Below are 15,038 nucleotides of genomic sequence, written 5' to 3'. Positions count from 1 at the left end.
AAAATATGTTCTTTCCAGTTCATTTTCTCTAAGAGATGATTTAAATTTTTCTTTAAAAAAATTTGCAACAACAACACTAAAAAGTCAAAATTCCTTTTCCCAAAATTTCATTCTTCGTAATTTCTTCTCAACCTTCATTAATTCTCTTTCTGTTTTACTCAGTCATAGTTTCTGTTCTAGAAAAATCCCTCCCTTGATCTCATTCACTTTTGCTCAATCTCTTTCACTTCTCATTTCACTTCTCACTTCATTTCTTTCTCATAGCCTCCAAACCCATTCCATCATCTCTTCCATAATGTGACTTAACATATCTTTCCAACCATCTTGAACACTTTGAAGTAGAGATTTTCCTCAAACCAGCTTCTCACTATTCCCCAAACAGGCCATGCCTTCCAGCCCTATAGCTCGACACTCACCCACCTCCCTTTCCCTAGTACTTTTCCCAGCCTCTTCAGAAAAGCCAGTCTGTAGCGTTTCCTTGAAAATTGTTGGATCAGGGCTATGGATGTTTTATTTTTATTCTCCAGCTTCCTCCAACCCTCATCTTTCCTGTTTTCCTGTCATTTTCTTCTACACAGTCCAAAGACTCCCTCTCGCTCCGCACCAGGGACAAACCTCTTCTTCCTCCTCCCTGATGATGTAAACACTGCTCTAATTCCAATCTTTTCTTTATTCTTTTGAGCTGGCCTTTATCTTGGTTTGGTTACGCTGCTTTTAAGAGTGAATTATTCTTTGACTATTTGAACATAGTTTAGGCATATAACAAGTAGGTAAATTTTCTATATGAAATATCAGGGTTACATTTTTAATTCTCTACTCTTATTCCCTAGACCAATAATAAAACGGATCCTGAGAAAGAACAGACATTCAGTTGCTGAATGGAAGAAATGTTTCCTTCCCTATTCCAAAGCTGCCCTTCTAACTAACTAAAGAAATATGTCAATGGTTCCCAAGAAGAACTCATATGTCAGCACCAAAGAAATAAATATTCTGAAAATGAGAAGAACCACTTGGTGTACTTCTCAATAGAGATTGAGAACAAAAGAAAAGAAGAGAGACAGGGAAGAAATTAATCAGAATTCAAGCTGAAATAAATATAGAAATCTGTAGTTGTAACGAAAGGGAAAACTAGGTAAGCTTAGGAGTCTGGTGAAGCCCAAAGCTATTACGTATATGCCCAAGATTTACAACACATTTCTAACACTTGCCATCAACTTCTGACCAAAGCCAAGCCCCCACAAAGGGAAAACTGGGACATAAAAAGGTGTTGGAATGAACAGTACTTAGAAGCCTTTTGCACAGTACAAATAATTCTTTAACACAGTGTGCTTTAAAATAGTTGGAGGAGAAAAGCAGCCACTTGAAGACATCAGTGCTTTGTGAGAATGGACTTCATAGTCAATAAAGCACCATTTTAGGGTAGGCTATTTATTAGTATCAATGCCTGAGAGAAGTGCAATGACCTCTCACCCACTACTGCGGAGCAAATGGTATTAAGCGTGCCCCACCACCTCTCCCAAACCTAAAATGGCAAGAGTGGCTGGGGAAAAAAGAGCACTGGGAAGGACATTTTCTCTCTTAATTTAATTCATTAAACCCTCAGCAACTGAACTCCTATAAGCCCAAGTAGTAGAAAAGAGAGGTGCCCAGAAACAGAATTCTGCACCACCTTGGCTGTATGCCTTCAGGGATACAATGCAAATGTGTGTTTACAGAAGCAGAACAGCTCCCCAGCTAGTGCAAATGCTCACCTTTGAGTCCTCAGGACTTTCCACTTTCCTTAGCAAACCATTCCTGCAGTCTCTAGGAAGCATCAAACTAAAGAGTAAAGATACAGAGATGGCTTGGGTTCTGAGTTTGCTGGAGACAAGTGCATTACTCCCTTCCATATAACTCATCAGAAAAGTTCAAATAAGACACCATCATAAGGTTTCAAGGTTTCCATCTTTGGACTGTATGCAGAAATGGTTAGAAATTCCATCTCATTGGTTCATTCAATAAATAGTTGCTGTCATTGTGCCACAGTTAATACTATGGGTATTAAAATTAGTAAGACAAAGAATATATATGTCATATAAGTATTACACACCCACACACATCTATGAATAAAGCTTATCACTCTGTAGGCTGAGTATTCACTATTAATTTCCTTTCTCTCTCTTTTTACCTTAAACTCCTACCTTCTAGATTATCATTTTATAGGGAACAAGTAAACAAATAATTTTCTGATCTCATGCAACATGTGATATATGATATAATGTGATAGGATATGACACGGGGGTGATAACAACAAATGGCATGTTAGCTGAGTCTCAAGCAGTAGTTGGCCTGGCAGACACGGACATATCAAGGAATAAGAGGTGATCACAGTCCAATGTATTTGTACTTTAAGAAACAGAATAAAGATTTCCTCTTACATCTAAGCTAGTTGATAAAAGAAAAGGTAATATCAATTTAAATAGGAATTACTTACCACTTGCTTTACCTAAAAAAAAAGGTACTAGAATAAAATTTAGAGAAAAGCAGAGAAACTAATTTTTACTAAGACTTAAATGCAAAAAAAAAAAAAAAATCTAAATACCTGTCAAAAAAGGCTGAGTGAACTATTTTTGAAGCAACAATAACAAAAAAAGACCCCTAAGCAAGAAATTTTATAGCCATCCTGTTTCTAGGTCGGAATTCTCTTAGAATGAGACAAAGAAAAATCTGGACCTGGAATAAGAAGAAGACGTTAGGAATTCATTCACCACACTGACGAGATTTGTTTAACAGATGAAAGGCCAGAGTAACCACATATGAACAGGGAATGGACCGAAGGGAAAAAAGGAAAAATTATGACTCCAGAGTAAAGGACGATACATTTTTAGAACACCTGTTAAGTTAGGTAGAGAAAGGAAAAGAAATCAGACTCTGATAAAGGAAAGAACCATTTTTCATGTTTCTGCACAAGAAAACACTCAGTGTGCTTTGCAAATATTAAATCTGATATTTCAATGCTCCTGAAAAACCACTAAGTGGATTCCGGAATTTAAAAATTCCTAATGCTAATGCTATACAACACAGCATGGGGAGGGTGGAGAATAAGAAATGCTTCTACACAAAGTAAATGACTTGTTTGCGTTTCCTTTATAAAAGCATAAACAAAGAGCATCTTAAAATATATAAACAGAATCCAAAAAGGCTAGTTATTTTGTGTGTTTTTTTTTTAAGAAACAGACAACCACCATGAAGAAAAGATCTTAGAAAGTATACAAATTTCATTAAAATATAATTGAACTTGCAGGAACAATTACTGTGCTGTACTGTAAGGGGAGCTGTTGGCACATAAGAGCAAAGCACACGTATGAGCTCATCCACCAGCCTCAGCAAGACCCACTTCCAGCTAGAAGCAGTCATGTTTCAACACCTCCGATTCCCTAACGCTGACAAGCTAAACAACTTGTTTTGTCTCTGGGAGCTCTTCTCTGGTGATTAACTGCTTATGGTGAATACTAATTACATGAAAGTACAGTATTGAAGAAGTAGTGTCCTGTTTCCTTTACCTGCAGCCTCAACATGGCTTTGAATCCAGAAGCTACTGGGTAGAGTCCTTGCAAACCAAAACCGAGAAGGACATTTTTCTCCCCTCCAGTAAATAAATGTAACCCCTTCTATTTTTCAGTATAACACAGCTCACTGACAAGAAGCTTCCTTTAACCTCTGGGCTCCAAATCAAGTAGAATCACAACAAAGTGAGTGTTTTAAAGGCCTATAATAACCATATGGATTAATCTGCAGCAAGAGTTTGTGAATTAGTAAACTATCAGTGTCCTTAATTCCCCATGTCCCATGTTGAAAATTTACCCCAAATTGTCAGTTCTTAGAACTGCACCTCAGATTAAAATCTTCTCACCAGGGAGTCTATGAGAATTTGTTCTTGTGTTTTAAATCCTAAGTGCTTGTTAAACCGCCAACACTGCAAAATTAGAGACCATTAAACAATATAAGGCAGCAAGTGATTAAATCTACCAAATACACATTCAAAGCAGCTTAAGCTACTTTTTAATTAAAAATAAAATATCACTGGCTAAATTCAGATGTCTTAGCTATCCAGAAAAGGTTAGAAGGCTGTTCAAAATGCAAAATGCTGCTGATAAGTCCAGAGAGAAAAAGAGAAATGGGGTAGGGGTGGGCTGGGGAGGTGGTTCCTCTTGGCTTCTGAGCCCAGGGTGGAGAGGCCTCAAAATGCTGACCCGGTTTAGTCAGAGGACGTGAAGCGGGGAGCCCTGGCTGTGCTGCAGGGTGAGGATTTCATGTGGCCGCTGATTAAATAAGCTTTATTAGCCAAGGCCTCAGAGGAGACAGGGTGTTCCACCTTCTTGGCAAGGGGGGTGAGTTGAGTAACACTGCAGGAAGCTGAGGCACTGAGATGTATAGATGGCTGAAGGAAATGTTAGTGCTATTTTTAAACATAGCTTAAATGGATTGATAAACAATTCCTGAAATAATAATTAGTGTTGGGGAAGGAGGCATGGGGACTTTTGAGTTAATGGGATCACTTGAGATTGAAAGAAATTTTCACTGTAAAGTTAGAAGTAAATAAACATTGTAGCTTTAAGTTGTTCCTACTTGTTTAAAGTAAAGAAAAGAAAAAGGGCCAGGGGGCTTAGTCAACGCTGGGCAGGAGGCCAAGAATCTGCAGATCAGACTTAAGGCTGGGATGATATCATTCACTCTAAAGTCTTGATACTCTTTCTAAAGCATGAGAAAATTTACTGGTAAAACCTTACCTCACCCACAGTTTTCTTATTTTTAACTCTTTTTTTTTTTTTCCCCTCTCAAGAATAATTTTCCAAATCTGCTTTCTGCCTTATATGTAAATGTTATGAATTTACATTTAGCTTCCAACATGGTCTTACCTAAAAAGCTTGCCCTAAAGTAAAGCACAGGCACTTGGTAGCTGCAGGAATATAAGACATGATACTCATATTTAATCACTTCGGCTGCCGTGGTGGTCTCGGTTACCTCCAAATCATCCAGGGGGGGATCTAAAGCCTCCTGAAAAAAAGCAAATACAAAAACAGAATGTGGCTGTCAATAAAAAGAAGCACATTAACACACACACAGAGAAAACTGAGGTTTTCTTCATGCAAAATAACAGTTAAATAAATATATGTCTATGAGGTAAGGAAAAGGGAGTTTCCCACATTAATGTTTAACATTTGAGTCCTGGGTAAATAGTAAAACCAGAAAACATTAGCATTAAGTAATTGCAGATTGTTTTTAAGAGACAAAGCAGCTCTGAGTAAAGAAACAGGAAGGGGGGAAAAAAGTGAAAAGATCTATTGCAACAGCAACTCTGAAAAATCTTTACTGTACAATTTTAGCAACAAGATGATGGCTATACAAGCTACCTTCTTCCCTACCTGTGAAAGCTAAAAACATCCTAACAATTGAGCAAGAGACTGTGAAACGTCCCTAAAGAGTCTATTGTACTTGCCAAAAGATGATTCATTGTGTGCTGAACAATTCCCAGTTCCATTTTGAATAAAAAAGTTATTTTGCAAGAGGTTGAGTTTGTTAGGTACATTTCAAAACCTGAAATGAATCTGTTTTCTTTATTATTGTGCCATCTTTGGTACATTTCTACAATAAATCTTGATTTATAATAGAGTAGATGGCAAATATCAATGTCAACATAAACAGGGTTTTGTAAGCAAAGATGGTTCTAGCTAGTTCACTTCTCACCTAATCATTCTCTACATGTTGATTTTTTTTTTATTATTATGTGTAGGGTTTGTTGAGAATGTATCTTAACGTTTGGAAGCAATTAATTGGACATGTTGAGTCAGAAACTGATTCCATCCACATTCACTTATTTAATGGGCTGAAGAATTTTCTTTGACATTAATTTTTAGTTGAACAGAAGAAGCAGGTTGGTTTGACTCATTTCTACCTTTCATTAAAATGGTAACAACAATGAACAATTGAAAAGAGCAACAGGAAAGATTTCAAACTTTATCAACATGAAATAAGGTTTCCTGTGGAGATAAGTAAAGCCACAGACTACTCTCCAGATCTCTTATCTGCTTTACTAATTCCCTACTCACAGTCAATTCACTGGGGGAGATATTACACTAGATAAATCACAACTGAAGATATTTACAAAATAGTTTTTCACTAAACTCTAGTAAACACTATCAATTAAACACAATGAATTAAATAACTGAAAAGAAACCACTGAAATATTCCAGATACAGAAAATTAATACAGTAGCAAGAAAGAAGTTGTTCCTGTTTATTTAAATTTCATTAGGCAAAGATAAATATATCTTCCTTTAAAGCAATTCTTTCAGCCAAAATTCATTCTTTTTGCTCAAAGATTGAGTTGTTTAGCATTTATAATTTCTTTTCTTTCTTTTTTTATTCTTTCTTAACATTATAAAATCATTGTAGTTAAAAATAACTGCAAATATTGCACAAGTATATTAACAAAAAATTGAAATTCCCCTCATCCCAGCACTTTAGTATCTCAGATTTGTAATTATTTTCAAAAGGTCACTGTGTATTTTTCCAGACTGTTTTTATTTTTTGATGTGCAAACACGTATACACATACTACATCCACCTATACCCCTCCTTTGCATCCCCAATTAAATCATGATATATATACATGTTCCTTGATTTGTTTTATTCACTCACGAACATATCTCCACATGCTGCCATGTCAGTGCTGTAGACTTTGCTGCTTCTTTTATATCGCATTATATGACCATAGTTTTTTGTTTTTTTAAACATTTCCATACTGCTAGAAATTTTAGATCAATTATAATTTTATGCTACTACAACTAATGCTGCAATGAATATCTTAGCACATATATTTTTATATGCCTCTATTTTTCTATGGTGCAGATTCCTAAAGGTAACATTAATGTATGAGAGGGTACATGCATCTTAAATTTCAAAAGACACTGTCAATTTGTCCTCAGAAAAAGGATGTATCAATCTATATTCCCAGTTAAAATGTAAAAGAATGTCCTTTCCCATTTCCTATAAATCCTGAAGATTATTTGTTTTTGGCTTTTGCTTATTTGATGAATTTTTAAATATCAGTTTTTTGTTTTAGTTTCTAGTTTCGTGATTACTAATGAAAGTGAACATCTACTCATGTATTTATGAGTAATTTGTATTCCTCTGTGATGTACCTGTTCTTATTCCTTTCCTATTTTTCAGATATTTGATTTCCATTGTTCTTACTGAGTTATATAAACTTTGTATATTAGAAATAACTTATTACTGGAAATACATCTCTGCACTACAGAAATACACAAGTGTGCAAATATATGTCTGATATGTATATGTATAAAACGTTTTCACTCAGTTTTCTTTTAACTTTGTTCCTTGTATGTATTATAATTTACTTTCATGTAGTCAAAGCTGTACATTTTCTATTTGCAGCTTTCAAGTAATCTGTCTTCATTAGACGGACTTGTGCTATGTCCCATCTCATCCTTAAAATTATACAAATGTTAACTTGTTTATTCTACACACTCATTATGTCTTTCTCTCTCACATACACGTGTTTTTAAATTGACATGTTTAGATCACTAAACCATGCAAATTTTGTTTTTGTGTATGTTGTGAAGAATTTTTCCCAGATGATTTCCAATAATCCATCTTCCTCCCATTGATTTTAACACACTTTTATCATAAATTAGATTTGTGTGTGTGTGTGTGTCTTTATTCTCTATTCTTCTCTATTGAGCTATTTCTCTTCTTAGACCATCCCTGTCCAGTTTGTAAGTAAATACTGAGTTGGGTCATTAATGACTTCTGCATAAAACTGCAGATATAGAGTGACCGAGACTCAGTCTTGCTAGGGAGGATAAAATTCCTGGAAAGACTGTCCTTTCAGTTCAGTTCAGTTCAATTCAGTCACGTCCAACTCTGCGACCCCACAGACTGCAGCACGCTAGGCCTCCCTGTCCATCACCAATTCCTGGAGTTTACTCAAACTCATCTCCATCGAGTTGGTGATGCCATCCAACCATCTCATCCTCTGTTGTCCCCTTTTCCTCCTGCCCTCAATTTTTCCCAGCATCAGGGTCTTTTCAAATGAATCAGTTCTTTGCATCAGGTAGCCAAAGTATTGGAGTTTCAGCTTCAATATCAGTCCTTCCAATGAACACCCAGGACTGATCTCCTTTAGGATGAACTGGTTAGATCTCCTTGCACTCCAAGGGACTCTCAAGAGTCTTCTCCAACACCACAGTTCAAAAGCATTAATTCTTCAGTACTCAGCTTTCTTTATAGTCCAACTCTCACATCCATACATGACTACTGGAAAAACCATACTTTTGACTAGATGGATATTTGTTGGCAAAGTACTGTCTCTGCTTTTTAATATGCTGTCTAGGTTGGTCATAACTTTTCTTCCAAGGAGCAAGCGTCTTTTAATTTCACGGCTGCAGTCACTATCTGCAGTGATTTGGGAGCCCAAAAGATAAAGTCTGTCACTGTTTCCATTGCTTCCCCATCTATTTGCCATGAAGTGATGGGACCAGATGCCATGATCTTAGTTTTCTGAATGTTGAGTTTTAAACAAACTTTTTCACTTTCGTCTTTCACTTTCATCAAGAGGCTCTTTAGTTCTTCTTTGGTTTCTGCCATAAAGGTGGTGTCATCTGTAAATGTGAGGTTATTGATAATTCTCCCGGCAATCTTGATTCCAGCTTGTGCTTCTTCCAGCCCAGCATTTCTCATGATGTACTCTGCATATAAGTTAAATAAGCAGGGTGACAATATACAGCCTTGACATACTCCTTTTCCTATTTGGAACCAGTCTGTTGTTCCATGTCCAGTTCTAACTGTTGCTTCCTGACCTGCATACAGGTTTCTCAATAGGTGGGTCAGGTGTTCTGGTATTCCCATCTCTTTAAGAATGTTCCACAGTTTGTTGTGATTGACACAGTCAAAGGCTTTGGCATAGTCAATAAAGCAGAAGTAGGTGTTTTTCTGGAACTTTCTTGCCTTTTGAATGATTCAATGTTGGCAATTTGATCTCTGGTTCCTCTGCCTTTTCTCAATCCAGCTTGAACATCTGGAACTTCACGGTTCATGAACTGTTGAAGTCTGGCTTGGAGAATTTTGAGCATTACTTTGCTAGCTGTGAGAGAAGAGTGCAATTGTGTGGTAGTTTGAGCATTCTTTGGCATTGCCTTTCTTTGGGATTGGAATAAAAACTGACCTTTTCGAGTCCTGTGGCCACTGCTGAGTTTTCCAAATTTGCTGGCATATTGAGTGCAGCACTTTCACAGAATCATCTTTTAGGATTTGAAATAGCTCAACTGGAATTCCATCAACTCCACTAGCTTTGTTTGTAGTGATACTTCCTAAGGCCCACTTGACTTCACATTCCAAGATGTCTGGCTCTAGGTGAGTGATCACACCATCGTGGTTATCTGGGTTGTGAAGATCTTTTTTGTACAGTTCTTCTGTGTATTCTTGCCACCTCTTCTTAATATATTCTGCTTCTGTTAGGTCCATACCATTTGTGATCTTTATTGTGCCCATCTTTGCATGAAATGCTCCCTTGGTACCTCTGATTTTCTTGAAGAGGTCTCTAGTCTTTCCCATTCTATTGTTTTCCTCTATTTCTTTGCATTGATCACTGAGGAAGGCTTTCTTATCTTTCCTTGCTATTCTTTGGAACTCTGCATTCAAATGGGTATATCTTTCCTTTTCTCCTTTACCTTTCACTTCTTTTCTTTTCACAACTATTTGTAAGGCCTCCTCAGACAGTCACTTTGCCTTCTTACATTTCTTTTTCTTGGGGATGGTTTTGATCCCTGCCTCCTATACAATGTCATGAACCTCTATCCATAGTTCTTCAAGCACTCTGTCTATCAAATCTAATGCCTTGAAACTATTTCTCACTTGCACTATATAATCATAAGGGATTTGATTTAGGTCATACCTGAATGATCTATTGATTTTCCCTACTTTCTTCAATTTAAGTTTGAATTTGGCAAGAAGGAGTTCATGATCTGAGCCACAGTCAGCTCCCAGTCTTGTTTACTGGATTGTCCTTTGCTGCTAAGTCGCTTCAGTCGTCCGACTCTGTGCAACCCCATAGATGGCAGCCCACCAGGCTCCCCCATCCCTGGGATTCTCCAGGCAAGAACACTGGAGTGGGTTGCCATTTCCTTCTCCAATGCATGAAAGTGAAAAGTGAAAGTGAAGTCGCTCAGTCGTGTCCGACTCTTCGAGACCCCATGGACTGCAGCCCACCAGGCTCCTCCATCCATGGGATTTTCCAGGCAAGAGTACTGGAGTGGGCTGCCATTGCCTTCTCCAGGACTGTCCTTTACCCAAACTCAAATTAAGCACTCAGGTATGTGTTGGTGTTGACACAAGGTGCTTGCAGCTGGTGATCAATTAGACATAGATTCAGATTCTCTGGAACAGTTTGGAGGCTGGAGAAATAAGAGAGAGGGGGTAGAAAAAGCTTCTTAAAGAGCCAATTAGAAGTTTCACTGCAGCCACTATTCCCACTGGCAGCTGAGTGCCTGCGGGACTTGAAGGCTGGATTCCTGTCTTCCAACTGGGAGTGCTGCTGTCACCCAGCACCTTGCTCTGGGCACATCTATTGGCAAAGACGTTTTCGCATCCTTAACTCATGTGAAATAAACTGAATTCTTGGCCTGTTTCTGCTAGGATCTTTCCATCCCTTCGTGGTCACCTTTATGATGCCCACGCAAATATCATCTCATGAAATCATGCAATTTGGAAATCTCAGACTTCTACATATTTTCTGTTTCCCTCTCGCAAAGTGCCAGACGGTTTTAAAACTTTAAGACCAAGGTTCTTGTCTCATTCATCTTTGTATTCCTAGAGACTCTAAGACAGACATGAGAACCCTGGTAAGCAATTCTTCATCTGTAGCAACTCTGTTCCCTCCTATATAAGTATAACAAATATCGTAGGTGATTCACCAGCAAGCTTACCTGGACACTAAAGTTGGAAAAGAAGTAAATGGAGGACTAAAAATGCAGAAGATCACCAAAGCTGATACACAAATGGCAAACAGGCATAAAAAAGATGCTCAATATCATTACCCATCAGGGAAATACAAATTAACACTACAGTGAGATATCACTATACACCTATCAAAATAGATAAAATAACAAGCAGTGACATCTTTAAATGTTGGTGAAGATGCAGAGAAACTAGATCATTCATACATTGCTGCTTGGAGTATATAAAATGGTACAGCCTCTCTGGAAAACCATATGGCAGTTTCTTCTAAAACTAAACGTCTAATTACCATACAATCCACCAATTACACTCTTGGGCATTCATCCCAGAGAAATGAAAAACATGCACACGAATATTCATAGTAGTTCTATTCAGAATAGCCAAAAACTTGAGACAGTTCAGATGTCCCTCAGCAGGTCGTAGCTAAACAAATTGTGGCATATCATCCTACACTGCTCGGCAATGAAAAGAACAAATTGTTGATACACACAACCACCTGAGTGAATCTCTCAGTAATTATGAAGTGATAAAAGCCAATCCAAAAAGATTACAGACTGTATGATTCCATTTATATAACATTTTTGAAATGACAAAATTTTAGAAATGAACAAAGAACAGATTAGTCTTGAGGGGAGTGGGCAGAAGGAGGTGGCTATGTTTACTAAAGGGCAGCATGAGGCGACCTTGTGATGATGGACTTGTTCTCTATCGATTATGGTGATGGATAGGTGAACCTACATGCATGATAAAGTTGTATACAACCAAACACACACACCACACCTCCATACACACCCACCCCCACACATACAGATCAGCATAAGTAAAATGGGACAGTCTGAATAAATCAACGGATTGTATTGATGCTGATACCCTGATTGTGATATTATACTACAATTTTGCGAGATGTTGCCACTGGGGTAAACTAGGTAAGGGTACATGGGAACTTTCTGATTATTTCTTACTCCTGCCTATGAATCTGTATCTTACAATTTCAATGAAAAACTAAAAAGGAAAAAAATAGCAAGAAAGTTTGAGATTCGTTAAAGACAAAATACAATATCTAAGGCCTCAGAGCTAACAGTACAGATGGCAGAGGGATTATGTTGATAAAGAGAGGCTGATGTCTGGAACTGGCCTTACAATTACACAGGAGGCGTGTCAGAGGACGTAGATGTGGAAGGGGCATGGTTGATCATGGAGTGATGATTATTGGGGTTGATTGATGGGTCCACAGGTATTATTTATACCCTTTTAGTCTATTTTTTTGAATATTTTTAATTCTCAAAAAAAACGTTTTAAGGTAACAATAGTTTGTGCTACTATGTTACAGTGTACAGAATCGGAGAACACACAGAATCACAGCGTACAGAATCATAGCTAAAGGAACTTCAATCATTCCATCTGGCACAACACTCACCTTGCTGATCCAAACAAGAAGGCTCCAAAAGACTGGTGGTTTACCCAATGTCCCTAGATAATTAGAGGCAGAGGCAGGCCAATGACCCATATCCACTGACCCTGAAATAACTGCTCTTTGTACTGGAGAATGCCACTTTTTAACAGTTATATATTCAATTTAGACTGATGTTCTACATGTCATTGGATTCAGTTCAGTTCAGTCACTCAGTCGTGTCCGACTCTTTGCGACCCCATAGACTGCAGCACACCAGGCCTCCCTGTCTATCACCAACTCCCAGAGTTTACTCAAACTCATGTCCATTGAGTCGGTGATGCCATCGGATTACTATTAACATTTTGAGTATGTTTGCTAATATTTTTTACTTTTCTTTTGTTATGTTTTAAAGAGGATTTGGGTATATTTAATTTGATATTAAGAGTTAACAGAAAAAGGAGTCACATGTACATTTATTTTTCTCACAATGTTGCTATTTCATTAAATGAGAAGATACCTGTATTTAGAAAATCATATTCATTCAAGGAGCTAAAAGATTAAGTGGTTCACATTAATTATAGAAACCTTGATTTTATTGAATTCAATTAACAATAAGTTGACAGTGATCTCTCATTTAGAAAATCTGATATGAATTAAGCTTTACAACTAAATCTCATTAAATAGTGATCATGCTGAAGACACTTCATAGATATTTTATTGAAAGCAAACCCAAATAGAGTACTGGGCTTAGGAAATGAGATCCATATCTTTATTTAGCCTACAGGGAAAAGTAATGCAAGGGAAAAAAGAAAAACTTTTTTTCTATCACTAGAAATCTCTATTACTATTACTGAGCAAACATAAGTAATGAGCTTTATTCATAATGTCCCTTGAGGAAAAGAGATTCTATTTGTTTATCTTCCACCAGTCAGGATCTTAATTCAAACCGAACAGTTACGGGCCAGAATCACAGCCAAGAAGCCAAAGAGTGACCAAGGCACAGGACTGGCTCAGGACCGTCTTTAGCTGCATCCACAGGAGGACATAGAAGCATTTAATCACAATGGAAAGATGGACTATGTAACAAACTTCTCTTGATTTGCCTGAACCAACATCCTTTTAATATTTTTAGAAGTGATAAAGACTGGCAAAGTCTTTGGACCAATCATTGAAAAATAAATTCCTTAAGAAAGAGTTTTAATTATTAAAACATTTTAAATGAATTACTATAAAAATAACCTATGTGGGACTCTGAGCAAGTAGCCCCCTCCCCACTTTTTTTGTTTGTCTCACATGTTCATTATTTTAAAGTGGGGTGGTTTTTTCACAATTTGTACTCCTAGAATGACTTTTTCATGATCTCTGTGGCTTTTGAGTGCTGACTGTCACAAGAACTCTGCAAGCAATGGCATTCTTTTAGCAACTGTAAATGTTGTATCCAGTACATAAGAGAGAGTTCGTCACCAGGCAGACAAGTGTCTAACAGCATCCGGGGTGACACTGAAACAACAAAGCGGGGTGCCTAGCTGATCCCAAGGATAGTATCTCAGTGAGGTGCCCCCTCTCCCAGTAATATTATCACTACTCCTGATTTTTTAAAAATGGGGAAAAAAAGAGGTGCCATTCTCTGCTCTCCCAGCTCCATCAGAAGGGATCGAATTAGCATCCACATGGCCAATGTGGGTTCCCACTGAGAGAAAGAATCTGTCTCCTGTGTGGGATTAAATCCAACACAGCCTGGCACGCTCAAGGGCAAGGCAGGAGGTGGGGGACACAGAAATCCGCCAAAGCACATCTGGCAGTTTTCTGGATGTTTACAGCTGGTTATGTTGTGCTTCGAGGGCCCTGCTTCCTTTAAGACTGTGCAGGAGACAGGAAGACAGCTTGAACTCAGAGCTGGGTAGCTAGCAAATAGGCTGAGTGCAAGGTGGACTGCAGAAGAGGCTGTCTCTGAGATTCCTGGCCAGAGAACACAGGTTCCATGGCAGGAGGGAACAGTAATAATGTTTAGTGACACCTAATGTATGTCAATGATGATTTGTCCTTACATCAGAACAATATATAAGATGCATTATTTTCCTAGGAGAAAATAAGGACTCAGAAGGACTTTTTAAAGTAAAACTCAGGTTCCTCTACTTTTTAAGATTTCTGAACAGTTAAATGCAAAAGAATTAGCAGACTAAGGGATATGAAAACCAAAAATTCCTTATGGATCATGACTAGTTAAAGGAAGAGAGAAAGACTTTTTACCTAGTATTCTGAGTTTCAGAGTCAGCTGAAGGTGTTTTTATTCAGGCTTACCCTTTGCATGTTACCTAAGAAATGCCAGCCTCAGTTACAATGGTTCACAGTTTTTCTAAGAACATTTGTATACATTATGTCACTTGTTCCTCTGCTCTATAGGAAGGTCCAAAGTCACTCAGCAAGTAAGAAATTAGCCAGAGCACAAACCTAAGCCCCCAGGCTTCAAGCCCAGGGCTCCTTCACTCTGCAAAGATGATGAGATTTGGGGTGGGGGTGGGAGGGTAGGGGATGTTAAAATTTGTACTCTTGGGCTCCACTCCCAAACTTCTGCTTTTTAACTCAGTAGTACTGGGATGGGATTGATTTGCTAGAGTATCAATGGCCATT

The 15,038-nt window shown here is 37.8% G+C and overlaps 1 protein-coding gene across 4 annotated transcripts in view; it reads right to left on the bottom strand.

The window, feature by feature from the left end:
* ATG10 (autophagy related 10) overlaps positions 1–15,038 on the bottom strand; it is a 262,954-nt gene that overhangs the window by 81,877 nt on the left and 166,039 nt on the right. For all 4 annotated transcript variants that reach the window (XM_086412856.1, XM_086412857.1, XM_086412858.1 and 1 more), the window contains one exon: positions 4,899–5,037. In XM_086412856.1, the coding sequence (XP_086268982.1) occupies positions 4,899–5,037 (139 nt within the window). The remainder of the gene's footprint in view (positions 1–4,898; positions 5,038–15,038) is intronic.

Source organism: Bos grunniens, chromosome 7 (genome assembly GCF_055505025.1).
Source record: "Bos grunniens cultivar Pamir isolate PY7600 chromosome 7, Bosgru_T2T1.0, whole genome shotgun sequence".
NCBI classification, from domain to species: domain Eukaryota; kingdom Metazoa; phylum Chordata; class Mammalia; order Artiodactyla; family Bovidae; genus Bos; species Bos grunniens.
This window is presented reverse-complemented; position numbering and strand designations above follow the sequence as displayed.